The sequence below is a fragment of the Sarcophilus harrisii genome, chromosome 3 (genome assembly GCF_902635505.1).
Source record: "Sarcophilus harrisii chromosome 3, mSarHar1.11, whole genome shotgun sequence".
Lineage (NCBI taxonomy): Eukaryota > Metazoa > Chordata > Mammalia > Dasyuromorphia > Dasyuridae > Sarcophilus > Sarcophilus harrisii.
This window is the reverse complement of record NC_045428.1, coordinates 98745218-98762791: the sequence shown is the minus strand read 5'-3', so window position 1 is coordinate 98762791 and position 17574 is coordinate 98745218. Positions and strand designations below refer to the sequence as shown.

Sequence of the window (17574 nt, the reverse complement as noted above, 5' to 3'; positions counted from 1 at the left end):
AGGAAGAAGAAAAAACTCAGGGAATTACCTCAATTTATTTTTGTGAACAATGGGGCACTAAAAAGTTTTACTATATTGGAAGAACATCAAGAAGGGATAATCCCAATGAGGTAATACCTGCTTTCTGGAGATCAACATAGCAAAGTTTAAAAACAATCATTCACTAGTAGGGTGACCACCCACAATCATGAAAACTATTAAAATATGGTTATATATAATCAGGTTTCTTAGGTGGGGTTTTGAAATTTCTTATTTTAAATTATACCTACCTTCCATGTTTAAAGACCCCATTTTAGACTCCAAGAAATCAAATAATGTGCTAGGTGCGGATGGCCTGGAATTTCCTAATTCTTCTTCATCTTCACATCTTCCTCGTCCCCTGCCTTTTCCTTTGCCTATAGAATTAAAAAAAGATGATTTTTAAATCATGAAAAAAATGTACAAATAATCTGCATAGAGCTGATAACTGAATTATTTATTTAATGACCTCATCAGCTCTAAATGATTTAGTTATCATTTTATGATTTACCCATCCCAGTTCCGATGTTTCTATAACCAATTCAATTGAGTATACACAGACACTGAAATAAATTACCTTGTTGAAATTATGTAGTATCTTAATTTTTAAAGAATTACTATCATTAAGGATAAATTTTTTTTCCCTAGGAAAATCCATCCCCTCTCCCAGAGGGGGAGGAAGGGAGAGAGACAAAATAGTGCTTTTCTTTTTACATAAAAATCTTATTTCCCCCCCATCCTTATGTTTCTTTTTAATAGGAAAGTCAACAATGTAGTTAAGAATTTGAGGTTAGGGTAGAACAGATATGTTTAATCTTAAAAGTATCATTTAATGAACAGTACTGTCTACTCAATTCTAGGTAGTTACAGGAACAACCTCAATATCCATCATAATGAAGATCACAACAAAAGAAAGGGAAGTGTGCAATCTAGTGTTCTAAACTTAAACCAAAATTTTTACATCTAATCATTCTAAACCAAAATCAGATCATTAGACAAGAGTGATTACAACTAATCAAAATATGAAAGAAGACAGAAGGTTTTAGAATAAGGACCCTTTCCCTCAGAGTTTTAAAATCTATTCTGTAAACTAAACCAATAAATTCAGGTGGAAAACCTTTCAATAATTTCAATAATATTTTCAATAATAAGTTTTGTAGGTACTGGCCATAAGGAGCTATTTTTACCAAAGTGTTCACAGGCTTTGATCCTCTAGTGGACTTATTCAGATCCAGATCCCTGAAAATGAATCCAGAGCAGATGGCAAAATTCTTCAAAATATCTAGGAACTCCTTCCTTCATTCTTTTGAGAGATGCCATAATGGAAAATGGATATGGCCAATGAGTGAGAAACTATTACATAAAAAACTTGAACAGTGTTATCAATAACAAATCTGCCATTAGACTCAAGATGGAAGAATGGATCAACATCCAGGTATTTTGCAGTCATGACAGTTTTATCAGCCTTTCCTTTAGAACATCACTTACCTTATAAATATATATTGAGGGGAAGAATAATGGTTAAAAAAAAAAAAAAAAAAAAAAAAGTTACTTTCAGAATCTGAAAAGCCTCTATTCTAAACTGAATATGACCTTGGGCTGAGACATACAATCTCATTATCCCAGACAATTGGTTAAACTACAAGCTATATAGATCAGTTCCAAATCTGTACTGGTGGAGGAAATCACTTCACTGTAAATTCCCTATATCAAAGAAAAGTTTTTACCATACCCATCCTAGTTCTGATGTTTCTATAACCAATTCAACTGAGTACACACAGACACTGAAATAACTTAACTTGTTGAAATTATGTAGTATCTTAATTTTTAAAGAATTACTATCATTAAGGATAAATAAATATACTAAATGAATGAACATGACCATTTATAATGTCTAACTTGTTAATATAATTTAAGCTAAAGAAAAAAAAAGGAAGGAAGGAAGGAAGGAAGGGAAGAAGGGAGGGAGGAAAGAAGGGAGGGAGAAAGAAAGGGAGGAAGAGAGGAAGGGAGGAAGGGAAGGAAGGAGGGAGAGAGAGAAGAGAGAGAAATGGAAGGAGGGAAGAAAGGAGAGAGAGAAGGGAGAAGAAAGAAGGAGAGAGGGAGGGAAGGAGGGAAGAAAGAAAGGAAGGAGGGAGGGATGGAGGAAAAAAATCATATTTGTAAAATCTGGGATGAACAGAAATTTGAGGATATAGGGAGAAGGTGATCCCTAAAACAATCACATTTAGGCATTCACACAGAATTCTGCATGCATTGATTTAAGATTATAACTGAATATTATTCTTACATAAAGTCAATACAAGGAAATTTTAAGCAAATTTTAAAGCTCAACACTTTTTACAGACTAATAAGTGGTATCTCTTTGAAAAGTGCATTTAATTTTTAACTTGTTATAATTCAATACCAGCATGTAGCTGGAAAACATTGAGGAGAAATAAGGAAGTTGAATAGTTTTCTGGCTTTTTTCTTGGCTGTCTTTACAGGAAGGTTTCATTATTTCATTTTAAATGTTTTATGATTTTCCAGAATGTCTGATATGCTTATATTTAAATACATGTAAAAAGCATTTTATAAAGTCAAAGAGGAAAAATTTTTGAATTAAACACAGTATTGGTTACCTATATCTGTATAGATGGTTAAGAAGGAATTTCATTCAAACAACTTTATCTATTGTTTATAAAGAAAAAATAGGATACTTGAAGCAACAGAAAGACAACCAAAATTCTTCTGAGGAAAAACTAAAATTTTCTCATTTTTTTCAAGTACTTATCTTATAAATCTTCAAAGTGTTTGAGAAATATCCATTCACAGTAATTTATTAGTTCTAGACTAGGCCTTTACATCCCTTTCCATTTCTAGTACCATACTACCTAAACTCTGGTCATCATCTTCATCTTCCTCTCATTAGAACCTGATAATCTGCTCCAAGGAAGCCAAGTTTTCATAGGAGAATTTTTACTTAATTTTATATCAATCTAGGCTTCCATACTACTTTCTAACCATCTCCAGACTATGCTATCATTCCATGCATGTCCTTGTAACTCTGACTCTTTACTTCTAGCTTTTTTTTTGTATTGTCTTTTACAATAATAATATCAATTTCTTGAGGAAAGGGAATTGTCTTGCTTAATATCTCCAGAGTTTAGCACCATTCCTGGCACACATTGCTTAATAAAATATCTATCTCTCTATCTTATCTATCTGTATCTATATCTATCTATATCTAGTTTTCTTTCTTTCTTTTCCATCTTTCTTTCTACCTAATCACTGAAAAGAATTACAAAAAAGCTATAATCTCTAGATCCAAGAAGGATATAAACATAACAATAAATAATTACTTAATAACACAATATTATATAAAGAGTGCTGGATCGGACAAAGCCAATTTTAGTCACGTGAAAAAATGTTCTAAATCATTATGGATTAGAAAAAATTAGCACAACTCTGAGGTACTACTTCACAACTCTTTGATTGGTGAAGATAACAGGAAAAGATAATGATATAAGTTAGAGGAGATGTAAGAAAATTGGGACACTAATACATTGTTGGTGGAGTAGTGAAATGAACCAACCATTCTGGAGAGCAATTTGGAACTATGCCCAAATGGCTATAAAATTGTGCAAATCTTGAAATCCAGAGGTCACACTACTGGATTTATATCCTAAAAACATCATAAAAGAAGAGAAAGTACCCCAAAATATTGGAATCAGTCCTTTTTTGTAGTGGCAAGAAACTGGAAATTGAATGGATGCCCATCAATTAGGGCAAATGGCTGAATAAGTTATGGTGTATAAATGTAATGGAATATTATTATTCTATAAGGAATGATGAGCAGGCTGATTTCAGAAAAGCCTGGAAAGACTTTCATGACCTCATGCTGAATGAAGAGCACAAAATCAAGAGAACATTGTACAGCGTAACAACATTATATGATGATTAACTATGATGGACTTGGCTTTTCTCAACAATGCAGTGATTCAAGGTAATTCTAAAAGACTTGGAATGGAAAATATCATCTGTATCCAGAGAGTAAATTATGGAGATTCAATATGGATCAAAGCATGTTTGTTTGTTTTTTTTCACTTTTTTGTTTGTTTTTTTTCTTTCTTATGTTTTTCCCCCCTTTTGGTATGTTTTTTCTGTACAACATGACAAATATGAAAATATGTTTAAAAGAACTGCACACATTTAAACTATGTCAGATTACTTGCTCTCTTAAAGAACTTAAATTTAAACAAAGATTTTAAATAACTTGTTGGAATTTGAGCTGAAACATGAACAAGTAAAAAGGAAATAAAAAGGCATCCCTGATGCCTTTAGGAATCAGTATACACTGTTTTTGAGAGACAGTGTATAGGGCAGTATAGAGAACTCTAAAATCAAATAAGAATAGAAACAAAGATATTCTAAATAGTCAATTTTGACTACCATAAGGAAGAGGCTAAAATAGCAAAATGAGTCAAAGAAGATACTAAGGTTTTTAATGTGTCTGACAAGGAAAATCATGGTATTGCTGACATCAAGGGTAGTACTGAGAGAGCAAATTTCTGAAGAAATAAGATTAATTTTGGATACTTCAAGTTCAATATTACAGTAGGATATTTACAGAGAAATTTCTAGTTGAAGATCTGGTACCAGGCAAAAGGAAAGGATTATATTTTATACATATATATATATATTTGTAAAAGAGAGTCTTCAATGTGAGTTTTCTAAGAGAGAAAAAAGAAGCTAAATCCAATGGAAATCTCATAGACATGGTGAGGAAAAGAACAGAAAGAAAGGTCCAAAAAAAAGAGCAGTCAGAAGGATAAAAAGAGAATTGGTATAGAATAGGATCAAGTTGGGCAAAAAAAAGAACAAGTTTTCAGAATGATGGAAGTTTTGCAGAGAAAGCAAGATAAATTAAGAGTGACAAAAGATCTAGGAATATGCTTATCTTGAGTCAATCTATCTCTTAATGATAAGAGAATGTTTAAGTGAAAGAATTTACAAATGATTAAGAAGGGAATGGCTAGGAAAGAAATAAAGTCAGAGACTACAGATCAATTCTTTTAAGAAGTATTATGCTGTCAAAAGGAAAAAAAAGACAGTATCTACATTAAAGAATTTTTTTTCATAAGAGAAAACTGGATATTTTTAAGGGCAGAAGAGAAAAATATAAGAGAAATATAAACAAGTGTTAAATGTGGAAAGAAATAAGAGTAAGAAAAAGATAATCCAGGATTAAAGGAACTTAGACTATTGGAATCTAATGTCTATGATAAAGTAAAAATCTCAAGAGATCAAGTAGCTTAAGATATGTGAAATAAAGGTGAGTCAAGTAGTGGCTCTTCATTGGCTTTTCACAGAGATGAATACAGACAAATGGTAAATTTCAGTATAAACTTTTACTGTTATAAAGAAGATACTGACAAATAAAAAGGATTAAAAGGAGAACACATGATTGGTATACTGTCTTAAGACAGGCAGAATAATATAGTGGAAAGAATATTGGTCAAATATTCAGGATTCAATTCTCAACTTACTTATTTGAATACAGATAAATCACTTAATCTCTTGGCCTATTTTTCATTGAAAATCATGATGTGGGAAATTGGAGTACTTGGCTTCTGAGGTCCATTCTAGCTCTAAATCGTTTTGATCCTATAATTATGACTTCCTCCCTGCCTTTTTTTTTCCCAGGACAGAGTTTCAGAACAAGTGATATCATCTATTGTTATTGGGTTTTGCTCTTTTTCTTGTTCTTACCTTGCTAATTCAACATATCTCTCTTCTCTTATTCCTTACATACTAGTGGGCACAAAATGCATTTGCTAAGAGAGCTGGAAGATGCTAGAGAGTAACAGATCCAATTTCATTGTTTTACAAATGAACAATGGGTCAAAAAAAGTGAAGACACAGAGCCAATGCTTCTGAAACCCATAATTCAAATCTAGTATACCTGCCAATGACCCATATAACCTCTTCAGATGACAGAAGTCTGGGGTCGAAAAGAGCTTTCCTACCAAGTTACCACAAAAACTTGGTAGTGCTGCATTTAAATCATTAGGCAGAACTGGTCAATGACACATCAGTCTCACATATTACTGATCCCAGAAGCCACTTGTGGCAGTTCTATGAGTCTGAGGAATAGTCTAATAGTAGGATTACATGATTTAGTCCAACAGATAAGATCAAATGTACTGATAAGGAGGAAGATGACACATGCTCTGAAATAGAAAGAAAAACAAATTTCTAACTCCTTAAATATGGTATATTCTAAAAAAAAAAAAAAAAAAAAAAAAAAAGACATAACATTTCCTGAAAAACAAACAACATAATCTGATGAAATGATTTATAAAAATAATACCTCTCATTGGTGGGCCCAAAACAGGTTTCTGCTTATTGCTGTTGAGAAGGACATTTAATGCTGCTTCTAAGTTATTTCCATTATCCATAAGGGCCTGTCTGGAAGCTTCTTTACTGAAGCCCATTTCTGTTATGTGCTTCAGAGCCTTTTCATCAACCTAGAATGAAAAAAATACAAAGAAATAATAGTAAAGTAGAATTCCAATTCCATAAAAAAGCATGGCATGACTTTAACACTGATATCTAATGAAAATTTCAATTTCAGGCTGAAAAAAATATTCACAGAAAGTAATTTATAAAATATTTATTGTAATATTCTCATAGAATAATAAGCAAAAACAAACAAACAAAAGAGATAGTGGTTCTGTCTTGGCTTTCTAAACATTTGTTTCAACAAAAAAGTCCATTTTTTAAAAAATGTTGGCATGTCTAATTTGAAAATACTAAAGACAAGTGGAACATTATTTAATGAACAATGTAAGTCTAAATAGGAAACAATCTAATAGATAACATTCCACCAAAAAACAGAAGTGCATCAATCATAGCAATATGGAAACAACTCAACAAATTTTATTATTCCTTTGTTCTATATTCTTTTTGTCCTTCATCATATTTATTTGCAATGTGTATTAAGGTTCACACTGCATATTCTCCTTCTGTAGTCATACCAAAATTTCTGTACCAAAGCAAAAACAATTTATAAAGGTAGCTCCAGATGATGATTATATAGAAATGTCTCTAAGTATAATCACTATCAATTCACAACATGGAGCAAAGGTGAGGTCAGAAGGAACATAAATGGTATAATGGGACTGGAAGCTTTTGGTTGGCAGTTAGATGGGAAAGTAAGGATAGAAGCAAGACTTAGCTTGACCCAAGTACTCAAACTAAGGAGTTTCAAGGAATAAAGCTCTTAAAGCTTTTGACCCCATGCAGATTAGAAATTTCACTCAAATATCAACACATACAACTGACAAATTCTAGTTGTAAAAATCCACTAATAGATGCTACAATACCCTTACTTCATGAAGTAGGTACAACAGGGATCAATGATCAACAGCAGTCAGGTTTTTTCATAGCAGGAATTTATTTTCATCTATTCACTATGCTAAAGTAGCCCGATTTCTTCTACTTAACAAGTACTAGTCAGATTTCAAGTCAGGAAGATGAGTCTTTCTGGCATTCTGTCCACTGCACTGCTTTATGCCCCAAACTTTCCTCTTGTTTTCATCATCTAAAAAAAATCTTAAGAGTTCCACAATCTTACTTCTCTTAGACCTAATGATTGTGGATCGTGGGAACATAAATTAATGCTGCTTTGTAAGATTGTTCTAGTTCACTTGTGATTTAAAAGTCACTAGACTCTCAAGTTCTATGGGTATTTATTAATATTAATTGATATTAATAATTTTAAGCAGACACTTCTCTTAAATAATCACTGAAGTACAGACTTCAAAAGAGTATGTGGAGCAGTGAAATAAAATAGATAATAACTATATTGTAAATTTATTCTAGAACTCATAACTATTACAAAAATATCTTGTGATAAATTCTATATTTGATAAATGTAAAAGCTACAATATTTTATTCAGTCTAATAGTTAAAATATCAAAAATAATGTGTCACCATAAATACGTGAAATACACAAAATTTTAAGGGTGTTTTTTTTTAAACACATGTCATGGTATCCAAATTATTTTAAAGTGTTATCATTTGTGATATTAATATTACTAGAAGTCCTAGCAAGTCCTAGCTAACAGAAGGTAATAATGTGAAATATACTTAGAAAATAATTTTTAAGTATAAAATTATCAAGATTCTTCACATTTTAAAGCAAGATGAGCTCTCTAGTAATTTCCTATACAATGTTAATTATAATGTAAAATATGTCCAAAACTGAGTTTATAACCTTAGTCCCAAAAGATTCACCTCCTCTGACTTGATTTTCTATTTGCAACTCCTCCATTTATCTAGTCTCCATGTTTTAAGACCTGATGTTTTATATGGCTCTTTTCTCTCCTTCACTGTTCACGTATATTTAGTACTAAGTTCTATCAATTATACCTCTACAATACATTCAATACAATACAAGACATTCATCATCGCTCACCTGATAAATCACCATCCTAATATGTCTTTCTACTTCTGTTTTCTTGAGTCTAAAATGTTCTTCTGTAAGACTCATCTTCCTTATGCATAGCATAGACACAATCATGTCATTTCCATTCAAAATTCCTCAATTTCATCTTATTGCACATTGGGTAAAAGTTAAACTTCTCTGGCTAGAACTGAAAGGCCCTCCATGATTAGATAATAATACTCTAACCCTCTAGTTTTACTTCATATTATTCCCCTCCACACAACCTATGCTCCAACTAAACTGGACTGTTATCTCTTTGTTGAGGCAATTCCCTATTTCCATTTCCCCCACTATGGTTTAGTACCTAATGAATTCTTACATATTCTTTAAAGGCTAAATGAAATGCCACTTCCTTCAATAAATCTTCTTTACCTTGTCAATCATTATGGAGATTTCCCCTCTCTAATTACAAAAACACTGTTTTTAATGTAATTGATACATTTATCTAACATTTTGAAATAGTATTTTAAGAGAATATCACCATTTTGATGGCAGGGTCTTTATCATATCTAGCACTGTTCTCTATCTAGCATATAAAACAATGCTTAATGTTCATTGGATTGATATGAATTCCTATTTTATAGCTTATGTATGTGAACATTAAAAAAAAAAGTCTTAAAATTTTTTGAAAAAGAAAAAGGAATGATTTCCCATTTAAGACACATTTCCACTGATTTTTTTTAATTAGGTGTTTTTCTTACTAATGGCATAGGATGGTAGACTTGCTACTTAAATGGTTAGTGGCAAACCTTGTGTTTACAGGTAAAGATAACTGGAGGTTATATATATTCAGTTCTTAAATTTAAATTATTTCAACCTATTTCTCCAGTTTACATACTATGTTTAGGACCTAAGTGGAAAGAATTACCTTATCAAAAGAGAAGTATATAGAAGGCTATGTTTTTAATCACTGCAACACTGAGTATTACTTACTTTTTCATAAGATAGGAAAATAATTTATTAAAAATATCAGAATTCTAAGTAAGTTTTCTAAGTCAAACTGTGATATTCTTTGTTCAATTAAATATTCCTAAAGAATGTCAAAGGAGAGAGATAAAGCTAAAATAGAGTATGAAAGCACTGAGTCAAGCTTTTCAAATTCCCCTCCAAATAATAACTTAAGTTGATTTCTGGGCTACCGAACCTACAAAAGTTCTAGTGAACAATTTTCCTGCCCAAGACCATATGAAGGTCAGCAAGAAAGGTCTCTTTCACCAGGGTGGTGGTGGGCCCAACAAGCACAGTGCAAATAGCATCATGACTTAAGAGTGGCTGCACTGACCACAGAAGCAGTTTTTAGAGCTCTCAACCTGTAGTCCATGGTGAAGTCATGTAATATTCTTCTCTAAAATGTTCTTGGGGACTTCTGGGGGCAGCCTTCATTTCAATTCAGTAATCACAAGTACAGCCAGGAATTAAAGTCCAAATCCTTTATCGTCTCCTTCAAAGTCTTATCTCTTTCACTTGGGACTTGGCTAGTTTCTGGAGGCCTTCTGGATCTTGGTTTCAGTGTTTTCCATAGGACAGCTTGCCACCACTTCTCTGTCTTCCTCAGTTCTGCCCGACTGCCTTCTCTGGCTTCTAAATCTCCTGGACTCCCAAGGGTTTGTGCTTGAGCCTCTAGCCAGCACAAAAATGAAAGATGGAATGAATCTGTCTCAGCCTCTGAGAGCTTCTAGTGAGCTTGTCCTTTCTGGCCCTGACAGCCCCTCCTTATAATGTTCCACACTGAATGTACACCAATCATTATATCACTAGGAAACCATTATTTGTTGTAGGATTAAATCAATACTAAACTAGATTTAATCACTGTCTCCTCAATTCCATTTACTTAGCACCTTCAAGTACTGGCCCATAACAGAGTCTAATAAATATTTAGAAGGAGATTGCAGAGATTCATTGCTGGCATTATATTCAGGACTCATTCCAGATCCCAGGACCAAAAGAAGTGATGGCATTTTCAGCTGACAGAGGAGAAAAAGCTTGGATTGTGAATCCAGGAAAAAGAGATGTACTAGTGGTCACCCATAGAGGAGTAGGGATCCTAGTCTAGGAGAAATGTAAACAGTAGCAATAGCAACAGCAGAAAAAAGGGAACCTAGTCCAGTCACAGGATCAGGAGGAGTGCCACTGCTGGTGGTTACAGAGGAACAAGGATCTTTCCTTGGTAAAGATCAGAGCACAGTCCAGGAAAGCAGTGATCACAACTATCTTTAGATAATATCACCTTGAAAGAACTGAAAACCTACAGATCCCCAAAACAACTTAGAAAACAGCAGCAAAAAAGGCCTGAAACTTAGGACAATGCTCCCTCTAAACTACGAGTAGTCTAGTTGTAGAAAATAGGGTTTTAAAAAGATGAACAAACAACAAAAAAATAAACTAATCATAAAAACATTATTATGAAGACAGGAAATATCAAAACACAAACAGAGAACACAATGGTGCCAAAGCAGCTACATGCAAAGCTTGAAAGAAAAATAGGGATTGGTCACAGGTCCCAAAAGAATTCCCTCAACTCAAAAATATTCTTTTCCCAGTTGCATGTCAAAATTTTTTTTTAAAGTTTTGAGTTTAAAATTCTTTATCTCCTGAGAAGGTAACAATCAGACATAAGTTATACATGTACAATCATGTAAAAGATTTCAAATAGTATTTCTAAATCTAAACTAAGAGGAAAAATAGGGAAAGAAATGACAGTGATGAAAGATAATTATGAAAAGATAATCAACAGCATGGTAAAAGAAGCACAAAAAATAATGAAGAAAATAACACCTTTAAAAAGTAATTGGTCAAATGATAAAAGAGGAGCAAAAATCCACTCTAGAGAAGAATTCCTTAAAAAAGCAAAAATGTCCAAATGAAAAAAGAGGTAGAAAAATTTATTGATGAAGTTTTGAACAGTTTAAATATCCACCAGGCAACTAACTCAAAATGTCCCATAAATACTTGGAAGTGGGGCACTGGAGGTCAGGAAAGAGATTTAGATAGGATAAGAATAAGGATAATCTAATGTGAGATTAGAGTTCATATAGCTACCATGATTGCCAAGAGAAATAGAATAACGGAGGAAAGAGAAGCGACCAAGACAGTCTTGCAGAATATTCATGCTAAGTGAATGTAATCTGGATAAAAATACAGGAAAATAGACAGACTGGTATGAGAACAACCAGAAGAGAGTAGTATCATGAAAATCTAGAGAAAAGAGAGTAACAAGGAGAACAGGGCAATTAATACTGTCAGAGTCTAAAGGGAGATCAAGAAAGATGAGAATCTACAGATTCCAAAAAACATTCTTTTTTTTTTTGTTTTTTAACATTTTTTTAATTGCATGTAAACCAAAAATTTTAATATTTTATTTAAAATTTCTGAATTCCAAATTTTCTCCATCTCCTACACCATCCTTAACAAGGCAAGCATTTTGATAAAGATTATACATTTGCATTCATACAAGATATTTCCATGTTGGCCATGTTGCAAAAGAAAATGCGGACAAAAAGACACAAAAATTTGAATATAGATTGAAACATTTTCTTTCTATCTGACACCATCAATTCTTCCTCTGGAATTGGATAATGTTTTTCGCCATAAGTCCTTTAGAATTGTTTTGGATCAATGTATTGTTTAAAATAGCTAAGTTGTTCATGATATTACACAATATTGTTGTTTCCTTGTACAATGTTGTATACTGTGTCACAATATTCACTTGTTTCTGCTTGTTTTACTTTGTATTAATTCATTTAAATCTTTGTAAGTTTTGTTGAAAACATTCTGTATGTATGAAAACATATCACAATAATATTCTATCACAATCATATATAACGTAGAGATCCAAATTGCCTTCTAGAATGGTTAGGTCAGTTCACAACTCTACCAGCAGTGCATTAATGTCCATGTTTTTCTTCATGTCTTCCAATAGTTGTAATTTTCTTTTTCTACCTATTATCCAATCTGATAGGTGTGAGGTGGTAACTCAGAGTTATTTTAATTTTCAATTAGTTTCACAATTATATTACTGAGACAAAAGAAATGCTACTTAATAAATCTTATATAATAAATTAATCTAATAAATTATTTTTAAAAGAAATTAATTAATTTGTACTAGTGAAATTGTGAGTAATTTTTTAATAAAACATTTCTGGAGATATAACTGCATAAGAACATTATTTTCTGAATAATGTTATTAAGAATTAACTCTAGGTTCATGTAATGAGAAAAAATCATTTTTAAAAATTATATGAAATTTATTTTTTAATGCCCTTATATACCTGTCAAGCAAAGACATTCAAAATTTTTTTTTCTGCCTTACCAGCTCTCGATAGACACCTTCATATTTTCCTTCAGGTTTTGTTATCTTTTCTTTCTGGAAAACTTCCCTGTTTCGATTCCCTCCAGTACTCATGTTGAGATTACTTCTAGCGTTACCACCACCTCCTCCAAATGTCTTGGTCTTTAGAGAAGGAGAAGGGGGGTAGGGGGGAGGGAGAAGGAAAAAATGAGATTTAATTGAACATTTTATGAAAATAGCATAAAGATTAAGTAATTAAGTAATAAAAAAAATTAAATCTGGACTAGCTAAATTCTGTGGTTCAAGAGACGCAAAATATTACTTTTTATTTTAAAAAAAGTAGTTAACTGGAAGGAATTTTGTTCTCAAGTCCAGATTAGGCAATTTTTTTAAAAAATGGTTCATAATTTTAGTTTTTATATGCTATTCTCAAGCCAATCATTAAAAGAACTATAAAGAAGAAAAATTTAAAAAGCCATTAATTAAGCAAGTTCGGTGCTTCAAGAAAAAAATTTGACATTTTAATGTTTACAAACAATGTCCAGTTTTATATTTTACAATATATATTAATTGACTTTCAATAGCTGAACAAATTCGTATACATCATTCTTCAGATTTCACTGGTAATCTGAAGAAATATGTTCCAATTTAAACATGTATGCCTTCAGTTATTTCTTTGTTTATATAATCAAACACATTAAGATATTATGAAATACAAGAAATATTAGTTTGGAAATGACTAATGTATATATCCATTACACATATATTTTAAAAGCTATACTGTCTATATCTGTAATGAGTTTACAATTGCAAGTGAATATAGATACATTTTTTTAAATATTACTCTGAAATTTTAAATTCCTTCCCCCCCCCCAATAAAAAAAATATTCAATAGATAACTCTAGGAGCAAAAAATAATAGAGATAATTATTTTCCATCAGATGGAGCACAGAAAGAAAATTTAAAGATAATGTTAAAGCATGAATAATGGTCATAAAAGACACATGAGCAGATGATGTGGAGATAGGTGAATATCAATCTAACTTTTTAAAACCCACAATTTAAAATTTTATTTCAGATCAAAATAAACTTGTAACCACTAAAATCAAAAGTCCACAGTTTTTTTTTTCCCCCCCACAATTGTTAGCTTATGGAATTTAAATAAAATTATTATTAAATCTACCACAAAAGTTCTCTAATTAAAACCCATGAGATAGTAATTTAAGTGCATTAAGACAAAAGGATTAATTTTACTTAGGAGAAATAATATGACTATTCATGACAGGAAAAACTTTTTGGGGGGGGGGGCAGATTAACCATATGCTTAAGAGGAAGCAAGGTATGGGACCTTGTGAAGAATGAAGAATTTTTTTTTAATTACTAAGATACTACAATGGATATATTTTTATAACTAAAGACAGAAAATTAAGCAACTAAGGGTAAATTATAAGCTTCCCAGATCAAAATCCTATTACCAGAAGCCTTCTAGCCCCATCTCTAAGAGACAAATCTGAGAGCAAGCATCCCAAGTACTTAGACAAGGATATATATAGGAAAATTTCCTTCCATACCTGAGAATGATAACTTGAATGAAAAATGAAAAAATCTTGGGGAGAAGCAAAGACTATTACTCTAAATAGGCCTCCTTGTCTCTACTTCTTTAAATCCTTAATTTCTTTCAAAAATTACATCAGTTATTTTCTAGAGTAAACTTACCCTCACCTCTTTTCCACCTCCAGGACCAGAATGTGTGTGTGTGTGTGTGTGTGTGTGTGTGTGTGTGTGTGTGTTGGAAGACCCGTGAGGAGGAGAAAAAATAAGCATTGTTGTTTGAGCAAGTGTGACTAAGCTTTTCCACCTCTCTTTCAAAAAGCTAGCTACTAGAGGGAAGGGGTCAGGTATATGTATTGCCCCAGGCAAAGTGAGACTGTTAAAGACTTAGTTAAAAAGGACATCCAAGGCCAACACCAGGTATCCCAATCCACATCTTCCCATTGGACCCAGACAGCTCTGGAGGAGAAAGTAAGTCTGATTTCTACATCACCAACTCTCTTGCATGTAATGGCATCACCTCCCTGATGTCATGGTTCTCGTTGAGAATGACAGACAACTTTGGTTTTTTGTTGTTATTTATAGTTTTTATGCTCCCTAGAACCGAATCTAGTAATAAAAATAAAATCTAATTGTGAGCATCTTGTCTGTCTGAAATAGTTCAGTTTGACTGGTAGCTTCTGAGATTTGTACATGATCAGATGGATAGGGGATGATAATGGATATTTTCTTATGTTTTCTTATTCTCTTATGTTCTCTGGTCATGCTATTTCTACTTTCAAGTTCTTAGGATTCGAGATAACTTTTTTTTGCTGACAATATTTTTATTTCCTCCTTCAATATAAGCTTATTTTCTGCTTGGAGTAAAAACTTGACTACTTATACTTATTTTTCAGTAGGATTAAGGTATTATAATAGTCTTACATAGCCATGGATAACTAATATTATATCAATAATAGTTAACATTTATACTGTGCTTTAAGACTGGCAAGTTGCTTTACATGTGTTAACTCACTTGATCCTCACTTAACTATAGTAAGATCTATTATTATCCCCATTTTATAGATGTTACCAGCTTATAATTTCTACTTCCTCTCCCCTAATTTCCTTAGTCCTTAAATCAAGTTAGGGTTGAAATAAAAGTGCATTTATTGTATGTAAAGTATCTAATGGATAATGATTAACTTCTTTCCTCAATCACTATCTTTTAATTTATGGAGTAAGAATTGGATTACTAAGAGAGAGAGAAAGAGCGCGCGCGCGCGAGAGAGAGAGAGTGTGTGTGTACATACACCTCATACACATTATGTATAATGTATAAACATGTGATATACACATGTAATGTGAATGTCATTATAAAAACATATACACATACCAAGATAGATGTGCATGCATACACGTGTGTATATATATATATATATATATATATATATATTTTTTTTTTTCCTATTCATAACCATATATAACATATATAGATATTTAAATTACTGTTTCCTACCTCTTTGCCCTTTGAAACTTCTGCAATAGCAGCTGTTCTCTGCTTTTCAAATTCATCATTATCCCCTGAAGGTTTGGCAGGAGCTGTCACTTGCAATGTCTTTCTCCGATCAAGTTCTCTGCTATCCACTTGGACATGCGACACACACTTCTGGTTATATAAAACATATATAAAACCAATTTACTATCTGACACAAAATACCCAATCTATAGTATAATGTCTTACATATTTTATTAAAGAAATGCCAACTTAATTTCTAAGAACAGAACCCACAAAATAGCAGTTTTACTTAATGAATCTAATAATTTTTTTTGAAAAGGAGTTAAACTAATAAAATAAAAATATATATTATCTATGTAACTGGGAAACTCATAATTTCTCCTGACTTCAGTTTCCCTCTTTGTAAAATAAAGCTGAATTTGATAACTTCTAAGTTCCTTTTTAGCTCTGAATCAATGTTCCTATGATCCTATCATTAAGTCAAAATGCATTTGGTGAATCATGTCACTTAACAGAAAAATGACTTTCACCTAATAATGGAAATATTTATAAAATCACTCTGCTAAGGCCTCTAATTTTATTTGGGGTAATTATCTAAAAGGATCTGAAAAGGATCTAGACTTCAAAGAAATTATTATTCAAGAAAACAAAAAAGGTTTGCAAAAAAAGTCTCACTTCAACACTATACTAACACTTGGTTGTGTTCAATCCTTTGATGGATTTATTATCTTCTTGGTGGGGTTACTTCCTTCCACCAAGAGATCAAAATTCATTCATCCCTTGTCTTCCTATGTTCCTTTAACACACAGTTCTCAAGTATCATTTTCTTCATGAAGCTTTTTTGATCTTCAATTGCTAGCAACTTTCCTCTCAAACTATCTAGTATTTTGTGCTATATTGTATATATTCACTACATATTTATAATTTATATTGTGTGTATATATACATATATGTATATATAATATATACACAGACACAGACACCATACATGTACTCATTATCGCCTATATTAAAATGTAAGTTCCTTGTAACTAGGGAATTTTTTTTAATTCTTTATACTTACATCCTTAGCATTTGGCTATTTACTTAATAAATGCTTGCAGATGAACTGATTAACATATTCTTCTATAACTCCTCTATAAAGAATACCCAGTATAACAAAAGAATAAGTTAAAATGTAAAATTCTATTCCCAACTCATAAGCTTCAATCAATCAGTTCCTTATAATAGAGATTAGTAGATATAATAATCTACAGAAAATATTTTCTAACACATCAACTATAAATTGCTTGTAAAACAGAAATGATAAAAACTGTTCCCCTAAAAAAAAGCTCCAAGTCTCTTAAGACAAATGCCATTAAAAAAAAAAAAATGCAGTTTTCTAATGATGTAATATATTTCAATTACATAAACATCAAATATGAATGTCTTTCTTCAAATTATTTAAACAAAGCTGAAATAAAACTAAATATGAAAGCACCTTCAAAATTATTTCAGATTTGTTTAGGTTGTCATTTTATACTTCTTAATCCAAAAAAAAAAAAAAAAGTTAAAAACAAATATCAGATATTTTAAAATTTTAAATAAATATAACCATTGGTTATAAATAAAAAATAATTAACAGGAAGACTTGGTGATAATATTGGGAGGGAAATTTTCAAACAGATTATTATCATTTTAAAATATGAATTATTATAGTTTTTCTACATTGTTTTAATCATTTTTTAA

The 17574-nt window shown here is 31.6% G+C and overlaps 1 protein-coding gene across 3 annotated transcripts in view; it reads right to left on the bottom strand.

Moving 5' to 3' along the window:
- The window catches only part of TDRD3 (tudor domain containing 3), a 160181-nt gene that overhangs the window by 66839 nt on the left and 75768 nt on the right, over positions 1-17574 (bottom strand). For all 3 annotated transcript variants that reach the window (XR_004232823.1, XM_031958458.1, XM_031958459.1), the window contains 4 exons: positions 15847-15996; positions 12819-12959; positions 6371-6527; positions 270-395 (listed from right to left, as the gene is read on the bottom strand). Coding sequence is in view for 2 of the 3 variants with exons in the window: in XM_031958458.1 (XP_031814318.1) it covers positions 270-395; positions 6371-6527; positions 12819-12959; positions 15847-15996 (574 nt within the window). In the remaining variant the exon portion in view is untranslated. The remainder of the gene's footprint in view (positions 1-269; positions 396-6370; positions 6528-12818; positions 12960-15846; positions 15997-17574) is intronic.